This window comes from Cyprinus carpio, chromosome B21, assembly GCF_018340385.1.
Source record: "Cyprinus carpio isolate SPL01 chromosome B21, ASM1834038v1, whole genome shotgun sequence".
NCBI classification, from domain to species: domain Eukaryota; kingdom Metazoa; phylum Chordata; class Actinopteri; order Cypriniformes; family Cyprinidae; genus Cyprinus; species Cyprinus carpio.
Window position 1 is genome coordinate 11,239,775 of NC_056617.1, and position 22,542 is coordinate 11,262,316.

Sequence of the window (22,542 nt, forward strand, 5' to 3'; positions counted from 1 at the left end):
GCAGTCAGTATAAGAGTTCAAGTAATCGACAAGACACCATTCCTAAAATTAATATCTTGTGCAGCAAAAACCTGCGTGTTTGTATAAACAAATCCATCACAGATATGATTCATCTATCCATAAAAGGCCTATTGCTTTCTCCAGTGAAAAAGTTGCTTCATCTGAATCAAGAGAGAAATATGCACAGATCAAACACCTCTTAAACGTGAAAAAAATGTTCTTAACAAATGTCAACTTTGCACCAATTTTCATTTTTGGGTGAACTATTCTTTTAAAGAAATACTATGTTCACTACAGTTAACAGCAGCACAAATGAGGTGTTAATATTGAATTACTCACTTCAAACATGATTCAAACAAGAAAAAATTGCTTAACCTTTCCTTTGAAAAGTTACATCCAGTTTTACAACTTTGTTGCCATGATAATGCAACACCTAAAACCCTAAAGTAATGAGAAAATGGGTGAGACGACTTCAGTTCCTGTCAGAACCTGTGCAATTTGAGCTGTAATGGGATTTTTTTTTTTTTTTAGGAAAATTATACTTTTATAGTTTTATCATTTATAAGCTTAAAACTTCGGTTCTGAAGTATGCCCTTTCACCTCAGTTTTTACTTTTTTTCATTTTCTTTTTTATAGAAAACAAGGTACGAGTGGAAATTGTTTTGTGGTAATAAACATTATGCCACAAATTCTGTTGAGTTTAACTTTTTATTGCTTTTAAGGCTTTATTTATTTAAGACTGCTCTTGTTATATTTCAGGAAAAAAATAGCCTTCAGTGATGCAACAGAGCCCCAATGTCTCATTGATGTAGGTGGTACTTTCAGCCTTATGCTTTTGTTCAAAATTAAATGTCATGAGACAAGACAACATGCAGGGGAAAACTGTTTTTTTAATAACATGCCTAGATGAAAGCAAAAATCACTCCAACGCAAGAAATGCATGAAAAAAATATTTGCACATGCAATATGCATGAAATGCCAAGACCTTCATTTATGATGTCATACATACTGTATCTGGACACGCATCATTCCAGATGCTCTTTGTTTCCTTGTACAGTCTGATCCACAGACCTTGCAAACTTGCCAGCTTTACCGCTAAATTTGCTTTTTATATAAACGACATCATCCAGAAATGAAAGATGATCATTTTCAGCAGGCAGCAGTGGTACGATAGCTGTGGTCCATGTGTACTCCCACAATGAACTTCAATACAGCACACCACAAGAATTCATTTGATCTCCTTCTCCTCAGAGGGAGTCTGAGCGCAGCTCTCTGCGCTGGTATGGGATTTTGGGTTGAGTCATGGCCAGGACTGTTAAGTTAGTTCAGTAATTTGGTTAAAAAGAAACACAATTCTTTGCAAGTCATCTCTTTATCCCATGCGCCACTGTACTAATGATACCACAAATCACTGATGCAAGAATTGAATCGCATGAGCTAAGGTCATTTATAATATAGCCTATATATATACTTTTTAAAGTACTAAACTTTTGGCTCCAGTGTTGTAAAACTATATATATATTATTTTTAGAGATCAGATGGACTGGGTGGCACTAGCATTACGGATTTTATATCAAAATCTTCGCAAAAAAATAAAGACATAACAGGGTCACTCTGACATAATCTGTTCACACATATGTCTTTTCTTATAAAATCCAGTCCCAGGCAACTGTGTGGTTAGCTGCAGTGTTTTATATATATATTGGCCTATAATAAAACCTGCAGTTAAGCTAGGCTACCATGCAATCATTCAGGCTAGCTCGACCAGACGACCACACACACAGCCTGTTGAGGCTTTTACTTCATTGATGTAGTTCATCTGTAAGTGGCCTTTGTAACCACTAGGTGGAGACAGCAACCCATGATAGACTGTCATCATCAGCTGAAGTCACCAAATGATATTCATCTTTTAAAGCTAGAAATTAAATTCAAAATTTCTACTGGATTCCCATAGGGTTAATAAAATTTTTTTGGTTAGACTTTATTTAAAGGTGTACTTTTTAAGTGTTATTATACATTGAAGTACTGAGTAATAATAGCCTAATTAACAACATACTATAAGGCTAGGGTTTCGCTTAGGGTTAGCTGTTTTTGATTTAATTATGCATTTAGTTATGTATAATTTACTGTTAAGTACATAAGTACGTGTAATGTGTAGCAATAAGTACATGTAGTGTGTAACAAGAACACTAAAATAAAATTTTATCTGGCATTAATTGCAGAACTGGATTTTTGTTGCATAAACAGTTTTCTTTTAGTTCATTCAGAAAAGAAAATTATGATATAATGCCTCTAAAAATGTTAGATTTATTTGTTTGTTTGTTTGAGATTTAGATTTAGGGATTTTATAGTGTGAGTTACATTTTGTTATTGCATTATTAGTCTTTATTCGTCTTTAATTTAAATATTATATTATCATGTATAGAAATATAGCCAATATTTTAATACATAAACAAAGAATGGCTTTACAGAACAAATACAAATTATTATAAATCTGGCATATCTGCAAAAAATATTAATGTATTATTAGGCTATTATTATTGTTGTTGTTGTTATTATTATTATTGTTATTATTATAAGAAGCACTAATAAAATGTAAAAAAAAAAAAAAAGTTTTAGAGTTAGAGAATGTATAGTATAGTAGTCTATATTATTTCCGCTAATAACTAATAACCGCTGGATTATAACACTCATAGCTCATGGCTGATATGTTTACATTTTATATTAGGTATTTATACATGCTGTACTGAGAAAATGTATTTATTTATTGATTTATTTTTTAAATGTGCAGGAAACAGAGGCTGATGAAAATAACCAGCGCTGTATTTTACAGAAGTACCACAAGAGGGCGCCCATTATACATTAGTCACCACTGTTTGTAAGCGCACCAGATCTGATAAGCTTCTACAAGGCTCTCTAGATTAATTATCTTGGTCCTCTTTGAAGTTTTTCCTTTAAAAAGCTTCTGTGTAGCTCCTTCTCACATGCACTCTGTAAAACAAAGCAAGCTGCATGCATAATAAATGTACTGCAGACATTTCTTTTCACAAAAGTATTTTTAAACACAGGCTGTTTTTAAATTCTTGAAATTCTGCTAAAGTCATAAAGGAGTCATTTAAAGCTAAAGTCATTTAAAAACTAAAATCTACACAACTGCACCCGCTTTTAAACTGCACACGACTTGCTTTAAAGGGGAATAAATGTATAAATACCCCAAAGCTAAATATGAAGACTTTTGTTTGCTGAATTCTTAGAGGTTGTTTAAGTTGTGATAAAAGGTACCTGTGATTTCCAGACAAAAGATGAGGATCCTTTGCCCATATGGCCGCCCTGTGGGACTCTTTTGTGAAGTGATGGATATACTCGCTTTAAAGGCTGTCATCTCTAAAAGTTCTTTTTTTTTTTTCAGCAGATCAGACCACCACACCTTCCCCCCATCCCTCCGCCTCCCTTTACTGCCACTAGATGGTCGTATCTCCAAAGTGTGCCTTTGGTTTTGAACACAATTCTCAATACCCGTTGTCCTCTACATACCCCCACCGGTTCCAGACTTTGTATTTATGAAAGGGGCATCTCAAATGTCCTGTGCAGGCGCAGCAGCTGCCACTGCGACCACGCCATTCTTTCAGAAGTTCAACAAAGGGAGGGGAGTTTTTTCTCCCTTTATTTTCCTTTGACAGGAGTCTCTGTGCACTTTTGTGTTCTAACACACCCCTGATTCCCCCCTCCTTTGGGTCTTTGAGTTTAGGAGCAGGAGAGGAGGCTGCAGCTTTTGTCTGCTCATAGATGGGGGAGCCTTTCTGCACCTCCTCCTTTTAACCATCTGATACGGCTCCTCAGCAACCCTCAGGGCCCAAGCTGCGCTCAACAACAGAGGCACGGCACAGCTGGCCACTACAGACAAACTCCCTGACCCAAAGCCCCTAAACCACAACCGATCCGGCCTAGTCCAACGCTATCAAGACAGACTGCAAAGGGTGGTAAGCCTCCAGCGATCTTCAAGAGCCATAACAATGTCTGGCAGATAGAGCTGCATTTTGTCAACAGTTGCCAGCATAGATCAGCTCTGCACGCCCTTGATCTGGCGCTGATATAAGGCTAACACTTCTGTAATGAGACAATGGATTGGCTATGAATACAAACATGCTTTCTTATCGCTGCAAGTGTAGACGGAGACAGAAGTACACAATATGCAATTAGTGAGCAACACCTGATAAAGGGCCAGTTCATCTTAACATGAAAACTCTTTCATTTATTCCTCCTCATGTTGTTCCACACACTTTCTTCCACAAAAGAAGATATTTTGAAGGATGTTTCAGCTGTTTTTGCTCACGCGGTGAATTGGCCCATGTGGCTTTGTATGGACAAAAGTGGGTTTTTTCCACTAACTCCACTCTCTAATGCTCAGATGTTTTACTTTTACGACAAATAGCATATTACTTGTCTATACTTTGTGTGAACAGCATCTATCACTATTTGCAATTACAGGTTGTTGTTTTTTTCAGTTGCTTACACACAAAATCTTTACTTGTCACACTTCTGCAAAACCATAACACTAAATATCAGCCTTTGACTCAGTTTTCAACTTCATAAAACACTTTTTGCAAAACACAATACACAATTCTCTATGTAACACACAAAAATCTAACAGGAATTAATATTATGGCAAAGGTGTTTGCAGTTTGATATTTTGAATGCAGTGCTTCATTTTTTACGAGATGTGAGGCATTTTGCATTTTGTGTGTGCAATTCTTGTATTTGTGTGTAAAGTTTAAAAAAAAATAGGCAAAGTTTTAAAATTGTGTAAGCAGTTGAAAAAAAACTGTAGTATATAAATAAGATGCAGTGCAATTAGTTTCAAACATCTACCGCTATTTACACTTATATAATTTAAACACAAATTGTGGTTACATTTACTGTTGTTTAGTGAGTTTTTTGCAGGCAAAATCCAGTTATTTCAATATGAAATCCAAGTTGGAATTTCATGTTAGGACGAAAGATTTCTCTGTGCAGATTTTGCAGTGTGTTTAAGTTGGTCACCAACAGAAAGCTACTTGTTTTTGAAAGCATCTTTACACCATTTACCTTTTTTGCTTGTGAAATTGCACTAGTATCACCACCTTTAGTGTAAATAGTCGCCCTCTGCCGACTATTTTGAATCGTTTTTAAATGCTGAAATAAAATGAAATGCTACAATTAAATATTGGCATCAACTTATGCCATATAAATCAAGCTAGTTTGGGTTGCCAATAGATTTATTGAGACTAAAGCTCCACATGTAGTTGAACGTTTGAGCAGGTGATATGGAGGCCCTGGTGCTCGTGCGAGACTATCAGCATTAGGCAGCAGGGCTGACCTTCTGACCCCGTTCATAAAGACGGCTGGCTCTCATAATGAGTAATTACCATACACTGCAGACTAGAGCCTCTCTTACCACATGCTATAATCTGTAGGCCTGCTTTCCAGCCTGCCTGGGCAACAGACGACCAGAATGAATTAGCCAATATGGAATGTGAAAGTTTGGAGTAATTAAGCTTTTTAATAATTTTGAAAAACATCTCTTATGCTCACCAAGGTTGCATTTATTTGATTAAAAAAAAAAAAAAATACAGCGACTTTGTTAAATTATGTAATATTATTGAATTTTTTAAAAAGGGTTTTCTGTTCTAATATCTAATATTTTTTAGAATGTAATTTTTTTCCTTTAATGGTAAAGCTGAATTTTCAGCAGCCAGTACTCCAAACAAGGACATCTTAAAATAAAGTGTAACCAAATATTTTTAACATCATAAATGTCTTTACTGTCACTTTTGGCTGTACTTACCCCAAAATGTTGAATAGTAGTGTATTATGGTTCCCACAAAAATCAGCATATTAGAATGATTTCTGAGGGAACATTTGACACTGAAGACTGGAATAATGACTGCTGAAAATTCAGCTTTGTCATCACAGGAATAATTTACATTTTAAAATATTATATATGTTAATATTAATGATTTTCCAAATCAGATTAATACATGAAGTGACGTATGCATAGTAGAAGTGCACTTTAGTGCTTTTACAAACACATTTAACAGTGTAGCTCATCGAAAATCTTATTGATTTTGTTGACGTCACAATCAAAACATTCCTCCGTTTGCTCGTTCCCTCATCGTTTTGTATCACCCCAGGGCTGGTTCTTGCTAAGGTGTTTGTTGGGACAACAGAAATACCAATGGCGGTAGCCTGGGCAACAGGAGACCCCTTCCCAATTCACCCTTCACTACCATCTGCTACTGTTCCTGGGGTGTCTCTGCTTTGGGAGGAGGGGATGAGGGCTGACTGAAAAGGCCACTCCAAACCATGCGATAGGGCCACAGGGATAATGTTATATTATAATAAGGCAGTTAAAGCCCCTAACAGACTAAGACAGCTGGGGGGGTGTATGCAGTGTAGCACTCTTCCACACACATGGCATGCTCTTATATCAATCAGTGTCTGGACGTGACAGCAGACCTCGACTCTGGAACATGTGTAGGCCCTCCCTCAGTCCTCCAAAGTGGTCTACTAGTAGAACACGTCCCCGTTGGAGGTCTTTGTGAGGGCCACTCTGTGCTGGAGTGGGGGAGAGGCAGATATCCCGGGGGGACGGTTGTATAGCGACCGGCTTGTGCCAGGCACAGGGCCGCCCCCGTCCCTCTTCCTCTCCTCCCCTGCGAGGCACCTTCACTCCAGCTCATTATGCAGCAGAGCAGATGGAGAGGTTTTTGTGGCCTAGTCTCTGGGTAGGTTTTAGGTTTTAGGGCTTGGCTTTATTTGTATTCTGCAGGCACTGGCTCTCTGAAAGAGCACAATGGAGTTCGCCTGCATGCTGACTTATTGTTCTGCAGGGACTTATTTGATTGCTTCTTTACTCTTTTGGTAGTTTAAAACAAAGAGAGAGTTGCAGGGGTGATGCAAGTTCAGCTGCACTCCGAGGCAAGGTCATGATATGTTTCTGAATATTCAAAATATTAAATGCATAGCTTGAATAAAAGATAAATTGAGAAGCAGTTGCTTATAACTTTTGATTTTATCTTATATAACTTATGCAATAATGCTCATTATTTTAATGTGGTATAAAAGTAGTTGATTTGAGATACCTTTCATGCAATGCTCAATCTAAATCTGTTTCAAACTAAGTCTGCGAACTAACCAATACATGGTTTTTATGGCTTCATGTTAATGGAATTATTTCTTTTTACTTTTAAAAAATGTTCACTGCAGAACCATTTTATAGGTAAAAAGTAAAAATGGCAAAAAGAAAGTTAAAGAAATGGGAAAAACAATCCAAGAGTTATTGGTTATTTTCATTTACATTCATATTTAAAAATAAATATTTAGTTTTTTTAAAAGTCTATGGACAGCATGCCAATTACCAAAGGTTACATGTGCTAAAAGCTACAATCTCAAATACCGAATTACTTTCTTGTTTCACAACATAATAATAAGTTTGAGACTGTATGGGGAAAGTGTGGGAGGGTGACCAGATGGCACTTTCTTAACCAATCAGATGCTGTTGTTAGGAAGGTTCTGTTATCTGAGCTGAGCAGAGCTTCACTAATATATGCAGGAGGAAGTACAGTCACAATTAGAGATTCTTTTGAATCAGTTCACTATGCTGATGATTCATTTAGGTTGATGTTGCTTTAGTTTATCAGACACACTTTATTAGAAGCTGTAGTTGCAAAAATATATGTAGTTTAATTTGTAAATAATTAATCTTCCCCAAGGCTTTCTTGATCTATCACTCTTGTGGCTTAAATTTCATTTGAAAATGCATTTAACACATTCTATCACAATGAGACGAATTAGACTATTGTGTAATATCTTGTATAATAAACAATGCACTTTAAACCATGTTTAATGTATTAAAAAATGTAAGCTTCAAAGCAATGAAGTAAAAAAATTGTGTAAACTTGTGTGAAGGTTTCAGTGCAGTTGCAATAATAAAATGCAATAAATATATTTTAAAATATATTTCATTATAACTGTGTTATTTTTCTCTTCAATACTAATGCAAAAAAAACTTCTTTCTTGCTGTCTGTTTACATCAAACATCAGAGATAACAACCCCTTACATGTCTCCATGTTTTGGCCACACCTACATCAGCAGTCTGATATTAATTAGTAATATAGAGTTACCATGGAATCCTAATTTATTTTATTTTAAAGCTGTTCAAAGAAAGGCCTTCATTTCAGAACTCCAAATATGTAATTATGGAATGATTGTTTTCATCTTTATGGGTGAGATCAGGTTTGTCCCATTACAGATTATACTGGTTGAGCTTTATGATTTCTTCTGTGCTGTTGAGCAAATGTCTACATAAAAGTGCTTTTCATTATAACTTTCATTATAAGATCTAAATGTTGTTGGTTGATTTTATAAGAGACATCCATCTCAGTCATCATAAACTCATAGGCTAATCAGGCTGATTTAGAGATAAATGTAGCCTGAAATGTAGATTATAAGTAACCTTATAGTTTTTAGGCCTTTGTGGGGACTACTCTGTCATGTTTTAGTATAAAAGTCAACTAGCATAAAAATTGAGAGCATGCATTTAGCGTTTTCAGTTTTTGTGAGTAAAAATTATGACATTAATTAAATATTCTGCTTATTAACGTTTTCTCTGCAACCAAAGATGAGGCCTATGTCACTGACAATGTCCTGCTGACTCAGTAGTTTTCATGACATGTACAAAAATAAGCTGCTTCACAAACAAGTTTAATTCAAAACTGTCTTTTATTTTTATTCATTTTTGACTCAAACAAAATATCTAAAGTAAAATCTTCAGACAAATGTAATCATTTCCACAATTTTTTTTTTCATTTTCCTTTGTCTACAAACAAATTTAACAGCATAATTAAATTTTTTTTTTTTTTTGTAAATCACATTTTTCTAAAGTTAAACCTTTAGAGATTCTTAAGTTTTTTTTCTTCTTCTTTCTTTTTTTTATGTCATATTAATGTTTCTAAAGTGAAACCTTTAGAGAATAAGACAATTCTGGAAAGTGGAAAGCACATTGCTGACAATAAGGTACGTTATATTATGCAGAAATTACATTTTTAAAAACGTCTAAGATGTTAAAGTCCATTTTTAAAAACGTTGCTTCGACGCACCGCCGCGTCCTCTGCGTGTCCAACGCATGCGATATTTGCTCTGTGGAACAGAGGCAAAACTCGCTTCTCCTTCCTCTCCAAACCTCATCCGCACAAAGAATGAGGGCCATTGTGTCGCTCTCGTGGCATACCTGACCTCGTTCACATAAAGAATGAGGATCATCTTGGCATGGACGGGACGAGGAACGACGTAGAACCGCGAGGGCCACTCGGGCCTGCCTCGCGCTGCCTGGACGGTTCAGCCTCCTCAGGAGCATCCAGGGATGTGGAAACATCAGCATCCTTGCTTTGAAGGATGAGTTGAGTATTCCTCAAGGTTTACAGCATCTCAGCATAGAAGAGTAAAGCTCCAGATCAACGCTCGGGCAGAGTGATCTCAGGAACCCACTCGTTATAGCTGCGACTTTCTTCACAGAACAGGTGCAGCTTCTCCAGAGCTGGATCCTCCCATGAGTCCTCAGCTGGGTTCTGTTAAAACAGAGAAAAATGGTTTTAAAAACCAAGTCTTGAGAGAAAATAACTTGCTTTTGCATATAGATGTTAGCTATGAAAATATTCTCACCGTTATAAGGACACAGTGAGCGTCCTCAAGTTGACCCTTGGCACCAACAAGAGCGTTGAGACGTTTCAGGTCGTTTACTCTGACGATGCTGATGTCGTTGTCAAAGCAAAACGCTTGGATCAGAGTAAAATGGATCTGGAGAGCGATGTCGCACTCAAAGTCATCAGTGGCCAAAAGGCAGAAAGACACGTTATCAGGGTCGCTGTGAAAACAAAAGTAGGTTTGAAATGAGTTACCCCGAAACAGTAGCATAATAATATGGTCAGATAGACATGGATTAGCTATCGCATGGAGGAAGTTCCTCCAAACTTACTCGTTCATTATTTTTGCGCATTCATAGACGCCAACAGTGAGGCGACCCTCCGCCTTGGCAGACAGCAGGGCTTCGGCAAGAGATTTTCCTTCATTCATCATATTTGGGTTGAAGTAGGCAGTAGCTGTGCTTGAAGTACAGTAGAGATTCGAGCGGAGAGAGATAAGTTGTGAGTGAGTTTCCAGACACGCGACCAGTACTTATAGTGGGAGAGTGGCACGCGTTTGCACCCCGCGTTCTGATTGGCTGTTCAGAAAAAAAGAAACGGACGTATCCAAGGCGCGTGCCTTTAGACATGCGTGACATCAATAGAACTGTAAGAAAGGATCAAACTCTGATCCTTTCACTTTTGTCCTAATTAAATAGAGCAATTTATTCTACTCAAAAGACGTGGCGTAAATTCAACAAGCTGAGAAGTAATGCGCACATCATGTAGCATGGGTAGCTGACAGAAATAGTTTAGAAACGTGACATGCTATTATATCATCTAAAACGAGATTAAACATTTAAGCATTTTACTATGCTTGTCAATAGATATTGTTAATTGAAATGTTTTTACTGTTTTATGAACTATAATGCAAAAAGGCTGGTGGTCAACGCTGGCCTGTTTCAGATACGATAAACATCCTTATATAAAATTTAGCCTAAAATATTAAAACAATCAAAATCAATCACATTAGAGTGTATGCGTTTTGACGTGTTTTAATTGTTTCTAGAAAAAAAAAAAATAGAGTCAAGTGGTTAATTAAATGTAGCCTATTAATAACAAACAAAATATAGCTCGAGCAAGCATTTTTATTAAAAACAAAATCTAATGTGGTTAGGTTATCACAGATGGGTGAATTCACCAAACCTTTGGTGTTGATTTTATGTGCTGGAGGTTATATTGCTGATTGTATCACATAGGCCACGCGTGGCTAATTTGCATACCCAAGATGAGCGGACTTACGGCGCGTGGCATCTGAACGTGCTTCTCTTTTGCTATGGAAACACTCCCCATCTGCTGGTGGGGGGAGATAAAGGATCAGCGGAGCAAATTTCTGCTGTATTTAGCAATTGAGACTTCTGTCTATGCCTACAGATACAAACACTTTTTATGGTGCCTTTCGATAATAAACGTGATATAAATATTCTTAGCTGCATTTAGAATCAACAACCTTAACTTGTTTAATGTGTAAGCCATAGACAATATAGGCCTATGTTTGTTTAGTTCCTATATGCTTATAACCTTTATTTAGATCTTCAACACATCTGAACAAACTTTTGACTGACTTTTATTCTTTTGATGACAGCTAAGTCATATAGAGAAATATGCAATGGCTTTGTAACAGATGACTGTCTTAATCTGCAGCTGCCGGAGGGACTAAGTAAAAGCAATTGTTCGATTAGTCTGCTTTGCGCTCGAGCAGGTTTGTCTTGGAACACCTGTCACTCTCGCGCACTATAAGGGGGGCAGGGACGGGATGACCGGACTGCAGATGTGATAGGCCTACTAGAACAATGCATTTATACTCGTTGCAAGTGTATTTGCTATTTGAAACCAGCTCTTTCTTCTTCTTCCTCCTTTTTTTGTGCTCTGTACTATGTAAATAAAGCACACATTTAAGCTCTATAGGACGTTCTGTATTTTGAAAGTGCATTTTTTCTTTTATTTATTTTTTTAAGTTTTTAGGCTATAATTTTTATCGTTTGCATATATGAAACTCAACTTGTATAATATTAAATGTATGTTTTACAGTCTGCAGTTTTTCCTAGATGCAGCTTCACTTTAACCAAAAGTTTAACTGAATCTATGCACCATTCTAGACACACAAAAAAACTTGCACACAATAGTCATATGCGCTGCTGGGCTGCGAGGGGCCAATGGGGGCATCCTGAAGTGAGGCCTCTCCATCTGCTCCTGTTCTGAAGGGAAACAATAGGCCTGCATCAGTCAGCGTCAACCTGTTATCTTGAGCCTCTCAAATAACCCAGAAACTCCTTTCTTTTCTTCCATAGCAACAAGCATGCATTCGTAATGATCTGCGATTCTGATGTTTTTCTACATGATTCATAACATAGTATTTTTTCCCCAAATTATCTTTGTACAGATTTAAAATCACCTGTCAATAAAATGACCAAAATATCAACGCATTTAAACCAAGTCTAAACGCGCGTGATTGAAAGCGTTAAAGATTCAAATGTTTCTGCACATGGAGAATATACGAATATAAACATTTCTGAATTTTCAGGGTGGCCTATACATTTGGAAAGCTGCCTCTGATCACGGGGTCCGTGGCTGCTGCAGGCCAGATTGGGCAGCGGGGCGTCATGGCACGCGCAACTTATTTGCATTTGTAAAAGCGTCTAATAATAGAAGTTTCTGAACTCACAATAGGACCGTTTCAGTGTCCACAGATGGCCACACTCCACCTGTCTTTTGCGCTGAGGGCGGGGGGATGCGATCCCTAATCCACATTTGCTCACTTTCAATATTAAATTCTCTACTAAAAATACTGAATTTCAGGGGAAAACATAGCTTGTAAAAATTTAATTTCACCCTCTTTAATATTTATATTTCGCTTTACTAAATACATTGCTAAATACCTAATAAATATTTAAATCAAAGTAGGCCTAGGTCTAAAAGAGAAATGTATTTCAAGTATAACGAAGTTGTTAAAGAGAGTGAGGAGAGATATAAGGCTACTTTTAAACTGTGTATAACCTGCTTGGTCTGGAGTTAAACACACACACACACACACACACACACACACACACACACACACACACACACACACACACACACTAAAACTAAAACACAAAAAACATAGCAAAATAAATAAATAAGCTTTTGTAAATAGTGTAAAAAATATATTAAATACAAATAGATTAAAGTATAAAAATAACATAGCCTGCTGCTCAAACACATTCGGTTTTATAAGATTAAACTGAAATGATAAATAATTAGTTGAAGTCTGCAGCAAGTCTTAAAAAGTAACTTTACAGCCCTCATCAATCTGCCACGAGCCGGAGTGTGACAATAACATTAGCATACCAATGCACCACTCACACGAACCAATCAGAGAACGCTTCTTTCATAGCCACCACGAGCCAGAGAGTATATAAGCTGCGAGCCCACGCCGTTAGAGCACCAATCCTTTCGGATTACATCCAGCTTCGGTTCTGCTATTTGCTCCTTGTGGAATTACTACCAGCATCATCATGACTCTTGAGGAAGTTCTCATCCAGAAGCCCAGCGAGAGAGCTCAGTGCACTGGAAAAGCACTGGAAGAAGTTTTGGGTTCTGCCAAAGCGAACGACTGCCTTACCATCGGCGTTTACGAGTCTGCCAAAGTTATGAATGTGTGAGTATGCTGTCTATTGTTTTTTCCTTCATCCAACATCTTTAATTAAGCATTTCGATTGGTTTAGTAGTACAAGTTGTGCTTATAATTTGCCTTTTCTTGTATTTCAGTGACCCAGACAGCGTGTCTTTCTGCGTCCTGGCGATGGATGAGGAGTTTGAGTGTGACATCGCTCTCCAAATCCACTTCACTCTCATCCAAGCCTTCTGTTTCGACAACGACATCAGCATCGTTAGAGTGAATGACATGCAACGTCTTTATGAGATTGTTGGTGACAATGCTGAACAATTTGAGGATGCTCACTGCGTGCTTATCACGGTATGTAGCCTATGCACAAAAGAAAATAGTAAACACTCATTAGCAAAAGCAGAAACTATATGCATTTGCAACTTTTTGGGTGCCATGCTAAACTTGCATTTTTCTTCATCACAACAGAACCCAGCTGAGGACTCATGGGAGGATCCAGCTCTGGAGAAGCTTCACCTGTTCTGTGAAGAAAGTCGCAGTTATAACGAGTGGGTTCCTGAGATCACTCTGCCCGAGCGTTGATCTGGAGCTTTACTCTTCTCTGCTGAGATGCTGTAAACCTTGAGGAATACTCGACTCATCCTTCGAAGCAAGGATGCTGATGTTTCCACATCCCTGGATGCTCCTGAGGAGGCTGAACCGTCCAGGCAGCGCGAGGCAGGCCCGAGTGGCCCTCGCGGTTCTACGTCGTTCCTCGTCCCGTCCATGCCAAGATGATCCTCATTCTTTATGTGAACGAGGTCAGGTATGCCACGAGAGCGACACAATGGCCCTCATTCTTTGTGCGGATGAGGTTTGGAGAGGAAGGAGAAGCGAGTTTTGCCTCTGTTCCACAGAGCAAATATCGCATGCGTTGGACACGCAGAGGACGCGGCGGTGCGTCGAAGCAACATTTTTAAAAATGGACTTTAACATCTCATACGTTTTTAAAAATGTAATTGCTGTACAATATAACGTACGTTATTGTCAGCAATGTGCTTTCCACTTTCCAGAATTGTCTTATTCTCTAAAGGTTTCACTTTAGAAGTATTAAAATGACATAAAAAGGTGAAAAAAAGAAAAGAAAAAAACTAACTTAAAAAAACTCTAAAGGTTTCACTTTAGAAATATTAATATGATAAAAAAGAAAAAAAAACGAGCTTAAAAATCTCTAAAGGTTTCACTTTAGAAATATTTGATATAAAATGTAAAAAAAGAAAAGAAAAAGTATTTAAATGTTGTTTGACTTTGCATTACAACTTTTGCATTGAATAAATGATGCAATAATGCATAAAAACAATAAATGTATTAAAAATGAACAATTTTGTCATGTGTTCACTCTTCAGCAGATGTCAAATACACATTACATTATTAACACATTCACACACCATATCTGGTATGTCATGGATATATTTAGGCTATATTTCGAGAATGAAAACGAGGCCGGGGATTGATGTTCAGTAAGTTCAGTGTTGTTTTATATCTTGTAGCCTACTTGTTTAGCTGACACATTTCAAAATGCATCAATTTCCTAATGACTGGAGAAACATGTTAAAGGTAGTCGGCATGTATCTTGAACTCACTGCACGTGTATCCTTCAGCCTCATTTTTATTCTCTAAACATAAAATGACGTCTGTATGAATAATGGCCATTCCTAAAGTTTTCATTCTGAAGTAACTCTGGATTGGGGGCAGGATATAGTGTCAGCTGCCATCTGCAGCCGCTGGTGATCTGCATGTGTATAGCTACAGCACAATAGTAGCGCGCTTTCCCATTAAATTGGGGGCCCCAGCACAAGGAACTCATTGTTACCTCGGCAGATGTCTGAGCCATGACGCTACTCCATCTGCCAAGCAGCGCAGATGGGAGGTGAAGGCAGTGTCGCGGGGTGAGTGTTGGGCTGGCACTCGTATGGCTCCCTGTCAGTTGCTGTATTGTTTACAAAAAACCAATGGTTTCTTCTGGGATTGTTGCTGCTGTTTTCTGTGATGGGAGGGGGTTTTATGTGAGAGCAGAGAGAGTGTGTAAACTGAACATGTAGGGCTATTTAGTGAAAGTTTGTACACAAAAATGGAAGAAAGAAGTAAAAGCAGACAAATGTTATACATTTTTATTTGCAAAAAATAAAAAAAAACTGGCTGACTGAAACACGTAAATATTATAAGTTAAGCCACTGACAATTAAGTAAAATTTCTTGTGCAAGTAGTTACTGAAAGGAAACTATTTTAAAAGTACTGTTTAAGTTAATAATAATTAACATATAGTTTCTAATTGATTTGGTTTATTAACAGTAAAATGCCACAACTCCAATAGTATTAGGCTGATGGTCTTTTTGCCCAAATATGAAAACTTTCTTCATTTATTAACCCTCTTGCTGTCCAAAATATGTACCTTCTTTATTCTGTGAAACACAAAATGAAGATATTTTGCAGTGCTATTTTGAACATATACAATTAAAGTCAATGGGGTCCGGTATTGTTTTGGACCCCTATTGACTTTCATTGTAGTATGGACAAAAAGACTGAATAAAAGGGATGAACTATGCCTTTAAGAAAGCACACACAGTTTCGAGGAGTGCCGTAGGTTCCTATAGGCACGGAGACTGTCTCTTTTAGGATCTTTGACAACTCCACTGATTATAGGCGCAGACTCGGCTCCATTGTTTCTTTTAACTCTGTGCAGTAGTATGCGGTAAACCCCTGTAATAGGACTGCGAATGCGCTTTCCTTGGTTATTGAGAATATGTTCCTGAGTGACTCCCAGTTTCTCCAGGATACCTTTTACCTCTTTCTGGTCTCTGTCTAACTCCGCTGGGCTGGCCTCTATTAGATGGATGGGGTTGAGCTGGTATAAGGGAGGAATAGGCCGGAAGAGTTCCACCGGCAGCAGCCACTCGCAGCCCAGCATTTGGTCCAGTGCGCATCGCTCCGAAGGTTCTGGCTTCAAGATGCTCCTGATCAACCGCTGACATGGAGCTGATACCCAGGTTGGCAGGACGTAGGCACCCTCCAGCACGCTTTGGCGCAACTTGGCCACAGTGTCAGCGCGGAAAGGCAGTGTGCCAGTCACCATGAAAAAAAGTAGGATGCCCATTGCCCAGACATCCACAGGTGGCCCAATGTAAGACTCATCTTTGAAGAGTTCTGGAGCTGCATAAGGAGGAGAACCACAAAAGGTGTCTAGGGCTTGGTTGCAATTGTTGACCCTCTTGCTGAAGCCAAAATCAGCCACTTTTATGCAGGAGTTGGTTGTATAAAGAACATTTTCTGCCTTCAGATCTCGATGGATGATGTTGTTCTCATGCTGAAATGAACACAGATGTATAAATTAAAGAAAATGTCATTAATTCAACTGTCATCCAGTGATTAAAATTATTTGGGTCAATGACATACACCATAAAAATTGAAAAAATCTGTTAAAAATCTAATTCTAAAACATGTAATTATTTTTTTTGTTGTTGTTGGTTTTATATGGTTTCGAAAAATAGTATTAACAATATATAAATAGTAATAATTCATACACAAATTTAATGAATTATTAATTAAAAATATTATATATTAAAAAATACTAAATATTAAAAATAAGCTCTTTAGTGAAACATAATAAAAGTTGATGATGTAAATAAGGGTGTTTTTCAAAATGTACTTTTTTATTTTTTAGGTTTTTACTTTAAATAATTAAAATACATTTTAATGCAGAAATTTGCTCTTCATAGAAGAGGTGTATTCAAACCATGCACTGCATTTTTATGTTTTTGAATTAATAGATCTGGTTAAAAATGAGGATCATGTCATTGACCCATTTCACAATTTTACTGTACTTACTATGACTTACTATTAGTGTGTTGTTGTTTTTTTATATAATCTAGATTATTTTTTAAAAAGTAAAATATTTTGATATAGAAGGTCTAACCATGTATTTGACTGCTGACAGGATTTGGGCGAATACAATCTTGCTCTCTTGGTCAGAGAGTTTTCCTCCTGAGCTGATTCTGGTGTGGAGGTCTCCTCCTCCAGCGAACTCTAGAACTAGGTACAACCGACTTGGCGTCTCTAGTACCTCATAGAGTTGCAATAAATTTGGGTGATACAAGCTCTCCATGTTGGAGATCTCTCTGGACAGCATCCGCTGAGTCTGCAGATCGAGCCTCATCTTATCCATGATCTTAATGGCCACCTTGTCTACAGGACATGCATGTGGAATAAAATCAGGATGAGGTCATTACACATTAATCCTGTTACTCTCTTAATTCTGACCTAGACTCAAGAAATTAAGTGTTTATTCAAAACAAGTTAGATTATGCTAAATCTCTTCTACCTTTGGTGAGGGCATGGACGGCCAGTTTGACCTTCGAAAAGTTCCCACAGCCGATCTGACCGCGGACTTTATAGAATCCCACCCTTCTGCCCACCGTCAGTTCTTTTATGGTATCTTCATCATTGCACATTTCCAGAGTTAACTTCTCCAGGGGTGTCAGGTGCTTGGAAGGGTCTGCATCCTCTTCTGTCTCTGACCCACATTCCGAGCTGTCCGTCAGAGTGTAAATGTTGTGCCGATGCACCTGCGGCAACACCTGACTTGCCCTTGCAAGCATTTTTCAGCTGCTTAAGGCTAAAAAAACAGAGATAAATAATATTTACAGCTCACAATATTCATATGCATAGAAATTAATAAACAGCACATGCATTGTATGTTGATAACAGTGAAAATATCTGATATTCTTGTTCTTGATTGAGGACAAACTCCTTAATAAGGAATAGTTCAACCAAAAATGTAAATTCTGTCATCAGCATCAATTTTCATGGAAGTCTATGGCTACTGGCATTTGTGTTTAACAGAAGAAGAAAACTCATACAAGGCTGGAACAACTTGACAGTGAGTAAATGATGACAGAATTTAAATTTTTGGGTCAACTAACAATTTAAAATCATATTAAGCAACATAAATTAATTAATTCTTTAACAATCAGAATGAACATTATTAGCTGGTATGAATTACATCCCATATGAACCCTAATCCCATAAATAAACAGTTTTACTTACACTTATTAATCATTAAAATAGTCTGTTATACTGTTTATTGCAAAAGTTAACAAGCATGTCAATTGAACTTTGACTCTAAATCTATACATAACATTTGCATATGTAAATTAAATGATCTTACCGCTGTGCTCTTGTAATAGGCCAATGCATGGCTGCTTTTCTTTTTTGTAGGATTAGAAGTCAGCGTATATGTCCACACGTTCATATCTTTTAAGTTTTATGTTCTAAAGAATGAACGATAATATTTAGCTTCTTTTACCAATTAAAAAAGAGTTTCATTAGGTTCTTGTTAAGGTCACATATGACTGGCATTCATTTTATCTGTCCTGTTCTATAACTGCATGAATAGAAAGCATTGATGTGGTTACTCCTGGATAGTCTTCCTGACTCCAGGGAAATCTTCAGCTCTCCCTGTCCATGACTCTGTCAGAGTGAAAGAGAACATGCTAGTATCATGTTTCCTAATCTGCCAGCTTTATTTAGAGTTACCTTAATCCTCCCCGCTGTCCTAGACGATGCCTGTGATGAACAAAAGCCAAGAACCGCAACCAAAGGAGGGTGAATAACCAGCAAAAATGTGCACCACTGATTCTTTTGAAACACTCGTGGGAGATATTGTCATGTTTGATCTGGTGGGATACAATCATACAGAAGGTCAGAAGAAAACTTTATAGACATGATCGTCAGTGATCTTAATGAGGCTGATCTCTGACTGTACAACGTAGGATCAGATGTTATGTAACAGCCTTACTAATGAGATTACTGCAGGACCTCCTTGACACATAAAGGGGTTTGGCTGATATGATTATTACTCGTCCGTCACCCTCTCAATGTGAAAGATGAGGCTTTACATTCTCCCATGTGCCAGATGCTGTTTTATCACTGTATGATATCTGCTTTTATTGTCTTCCAAATTAGTTCAAAATACGACATAATGTTCAGTGTTGTTATCATTAACTAAAACTATTAAAACATTTTTGTTAATTGAAATAAATCTGATAAAAAGTACAGTTAGTTGCCAAATTATTTTTTTTTAAATCTAACAAGTATTAAAACAACCTAAAACTTAACTAAAGCTTAAAATTTTTTTAAAATAACCAAAGCACACATAATAAAATTACACAAATTAAATTATAAGGAAAACAAAAAATAAAAGCTTATTTAAAATATTGATAAAAACTATATTTAACTAAATTATATATTACTAAAGTAGCACTGATAATGTTGCATGCAATAATGTCTGCATGGAATAAATTATTTTAAATACATTGTTTTAACTGTTAAGCTGCTGAGTGATTTAAACTGTACTTTAACGTTAATTAATTTCAGTGGTCCAATTCTCAGAATGAATCAGCATTATCCTAGTATTTGATGTCATGAGAGTGTATTGTGAGCATGTGCATGTGTGTGTTACTGAAGAAGGCACCGAATTACCAGCCATCTCTACTGATGAGATTACAAGCTTTTGTGTTTACAGGTGTCCAATGCAAAAGCACCCGAGCCGTAATCTCCTAGAAGTCCATGTCACCTGCCATATCCTTCCCTTCTGAATGACCTCTCATATATCACAGTCTTCACAATTATATGTTCATAAATGTTCATTTATTATAGTGGAAAGGCAATAAACACCTACATTGAAATGAAGAACACAACAGAACTTAATTGAAAAATATTTAGAACATATTCTGAGGGAAATGTGTTTTAAAATAAATAAACTGTCAAACAGTTGGATGAAGGCCCTCACGTATCAACGGTCAGATCAAACTAAGTCTCAGATTTTCCTCCTCTTCAGACGAGAGTCCATCAGTCCGTGAAGGCTCTGCTGTTCCAGATCTCTCACCCTCTGACGCAGAACCTCAATCTCTTTGTTTTTCTCCTCCTGAATGAACTGGAGCTTCTGGAGACACAAACAGGATGATTCAATATAGAGAAAGAAATAAAGGTGTGATCAGAAACCTTGCTTTCCTCAGTGCCATACGGTGTTTTGATGAATGCTGCTGTATGACTCACTCTTTTAAAGATATTCTGTGGATGAGGAGCAGATGCTTGTGTCTGCGGCTGACTCTTTGTGGACATGCTCTGGGCCCTTGCAAGCTTAGCACCAAACTGCAAAGAAAAAAAAAACACTTTTGCAGCTGTAAAACTGTGCAAAACAAATATAAAATAAACAGCAGTAAGAAAAATTATGTTTTTACCTAACATTTAGTGTACTGAAATTTATTACATTTCAATTCATTTACAAAACAACTAGGTTAACAAATTAAATTTGACCTCCATTTGAAGTTTAATGATTTGGCTTTGCATTTCTTTCTCCTTCTCCCTCATCTGCCTTTTCATCTCCTCCGAAGCGCATTCATTTCTCTCATGAGCCACTTTCAGTTCAGTATCTTTAGCATCCACTTTGAAAACAAAATGGAAAATGTGTAATACTGCAAAATGTTTAAGAGTATCTGATGGCTGTCTCTTTGGTTTTATTCCTGTTGATAAGGGTGGTAAAAAGTGTTGTGATTTTCCCTCACGTTTCCTTTGTGTTTCTTTATTACAGTCTTCTAACTCCCTCTGGTGTTGATCTTGTAGGGCTTTCATCTCAGCTGCCATCCTCTGAAGCCTAGTATTGATTTCCTAGAACCACACAGGGGCAGAATCGAGCACAGACACTCAAAACTTCTTACATTTTATGCTTATCCCATCAGTGCTATATCTGAATACATTACAATCCTACCTTTAATTGAGCTTCGTTTTCTTTCTTCATCTGAAGAGCTGCATTTTTCAGCCTTTCATTTTCAACTAGATAGAGTTGTGATTATTCTTTTTATTTTTTTTTGGATGGGTAATTAAATTATATTAAGCGAAGAGCTCGGGTTAATAGTTGCTCTACCGTTACCTCTGAGGTCGCACTGTTGATGTAAGGTTTGCTGTAGACCTTTGACAGTCTCCAAAAGCCCATCTCTCTCTGTGAAGAAAATAAAGCCATGTCGAAGAAATACTGTAACAATCAACGAATAACTTTTCTTAACTTTCACAGTACAAAATACTTTCAAGAATGGTAACAGAAATATAAAACCTAAACACAAATTGTAAAGATTCAACAGTTCTGTTATTACACCGCTAGATGGCAGCCGAGATTAGTCTGACCCTCTTCTGTGGTTAATACCTTGTGTTTTTCACCTCATAATTGTCTTACCTTCAATTAACTGTTTCTCCTTGTTCTGAGCGATTTTTAGAAGTCTGCTAGTCTCGTCCAGCTGTATTTCAAGAGTATTATTTTCCCCTTTCATCTCCGTAATTTTTTAATCATACAAAACAGTAATTTACCTCAGAACATCGCGAACTCAAGGAGCTGTTGTAACAACACTACTAACGTTACGTTCTTCACAAGGCTTATTTTAATATCTTAAATATACATTTAAAGACCTTACATGCTCCAGTTGGATGAAATCTTTGACAAGTTTAGTCAAGTCGACGGCAGTGAGCTTTTTCATCTCGACCAGAGTCTAATAAGTAACAAATGATAAATATATGACGCTTCCTCGCTTTTAAGATAAATATGGTAAACAGTGTATGTTATTTTGTATGATAAACAACTTTCTCAACATATATTCGCGGTATGCTTGGTTTCAAGATCAACAACTAGAAAGGAGCACGTGGGAAACCAGATATAGTTGGAAAATCCTTGCAGTTCATTTCTTCGAAATATCAATCACGTGATCCTGGAGGTATTATAACGAGAGTGTTAGGTGACAGAGTGCAAAACCAGTATCAGAGTTCATTGCTGCCATTTATTCAGAGATACGATACCTCGTATGTACTTAACATATTATAGTCACATTATAGCTTAAAAAACATTCATCTTACAATGATAAACATAGCAATGAGTAGACAACCCTGCTGACAAAAAAAAAAAAAATGCTGTTCTTTTAGATGGTTTTTAGTGTGTGTGTGTGTGTGTGTGTGTGTGTGTGTGTGTGTGTGTATGTGTGTTTCCGTTGCAGCTAAGAAAGCTTGTCATGAAAACAAAATGAACCATATTTACAACACTGTGGCACAAAAACCTGTCCAGTCTTTTATGGAATAAAATGGCACTGAGGACAAGAGCCAGTAACAGTTCACATAAACCCCTTTGATTTAAATGTGCA

The 22,542-nt window shown here is 37.2% G+C and overlaps 4 protein-coding genes across 5 annotated transcripts; 1 reads left to right on the plus strand and 3 right to left on the minus strand.

Annotated features, from left to right (window-relative positions):
• Positions 1-8,742: 8,742 nt before the first annotated feature.
• On the minus strand, positions 8,743-10,252 carry LOC109045709 (growth arrest and DNA damage-inducible protein GADD45 gamma-like). The gene is made up of 3 exons (XM_019063537.2): positions 10,014-10,252; positions 9,701-9,902; positions 8,743-9,606 (listed from the first exon to the last, which is right to left on the minus strand). Exons 1-3 carry the CDS (start codon positions 10,112-10,114, stop codon positions 9,493-9,495), a joined length of 417 nt encoding a protein of 138 aa, XP_018919082.1. The 5' UTR covers positions 10,115-10,252; the 3' UTR covers positions 8,743-9,492.
• A 2,867-nt stretch (positions 10,253-13,119) lies between these two features.
• On the plus strand, positions 13,120-14,682 carry LOC109045710 (growth arrest and DNA damage-inducible protein GADD45 gamma-like). The gene is made up of 3 exons (XM_042748426.1): positions 13,120-13,357; positions 13,468-13,675; positions 13,793-14,682. The coding sequence occupies exons 1-3, from the start codon at positions 13,215-13,217 to the stop codon at positions 13,904-13,906; spliced, it is 465 nt and encodes a 154-aa protein (XP_042604360.1). The 5' UTR covers positions 13,120-13,214; the 3' UTR covers positions 13,907-14,682.
• Positions 14,683-15,460: 778 nt separating this feature from the next.
• On the minus strand, positions 15,461-19,429 carry LOC109083467 (serine/threonine-protein kinase NIM1-like). 2 transcript variants are annotated; one of them, XM_019098254.2, is made up of 4 exons: positions 18,528-19,429; positions 17,682-17,975; positions 17,277-17,545; positions 15,461-16,667 (listed from the first exon to the last, which is right to left on the minus strand). In XM_019098254.2, exons 2-4 carry the CDS (start codon positions 17,956-17,958, stop codon positions 15,912-15,914), a joined length of 1,302 nt encoding a protein of 433 aa, XP_018953799.1. In that variant the 5' UTR covers positions 17,959-17,975; positions 18,528-19,429; the 3' UTR covers positions 15,461-15,911. The 2 variants fall into 2 exon arrangements, with proteins under 2 accessions (XP_018953799.1, XP_042604355.1); XM_042748421.1 differs by lacking the exon at positions 18,528-19,429 and having other exon boundaries at positions 17,682-18,462.
• A 196-nt stretch (positions 19,430-19,625) lies between these two features.
• LOC109083468 (coiled-coil domain-containing protein 152) lies at positions 19,626-22,420 on the minus strand. The gene is made up of 8 exons (XM_042748424.1): positions 21,826-22,420; positions 21,591-21,696; positions 21,291-21,359; positions 21,129-21,193; positions 20,926-21,028; positions 20,678-20,805; positions 20,417-20,512; positions 19,626-20,303 (listed from the first exon to the last, which is right to left on the minus strand). The coding sequence occupies exons 1-8, from the start codon at positions 21,886-21,888 to the stop codon at positions 20,178-20,180; spliced, it is 756 nt and encodes a 251-aa protein (XP_042604358.1). The 5' UTR covers positions 21,889-22,420; the 3' UTR covers positions 19,626-20,177.
• Between the last annotated feature and the right edge of the window lie 122 nt (positions 22,421-22,542).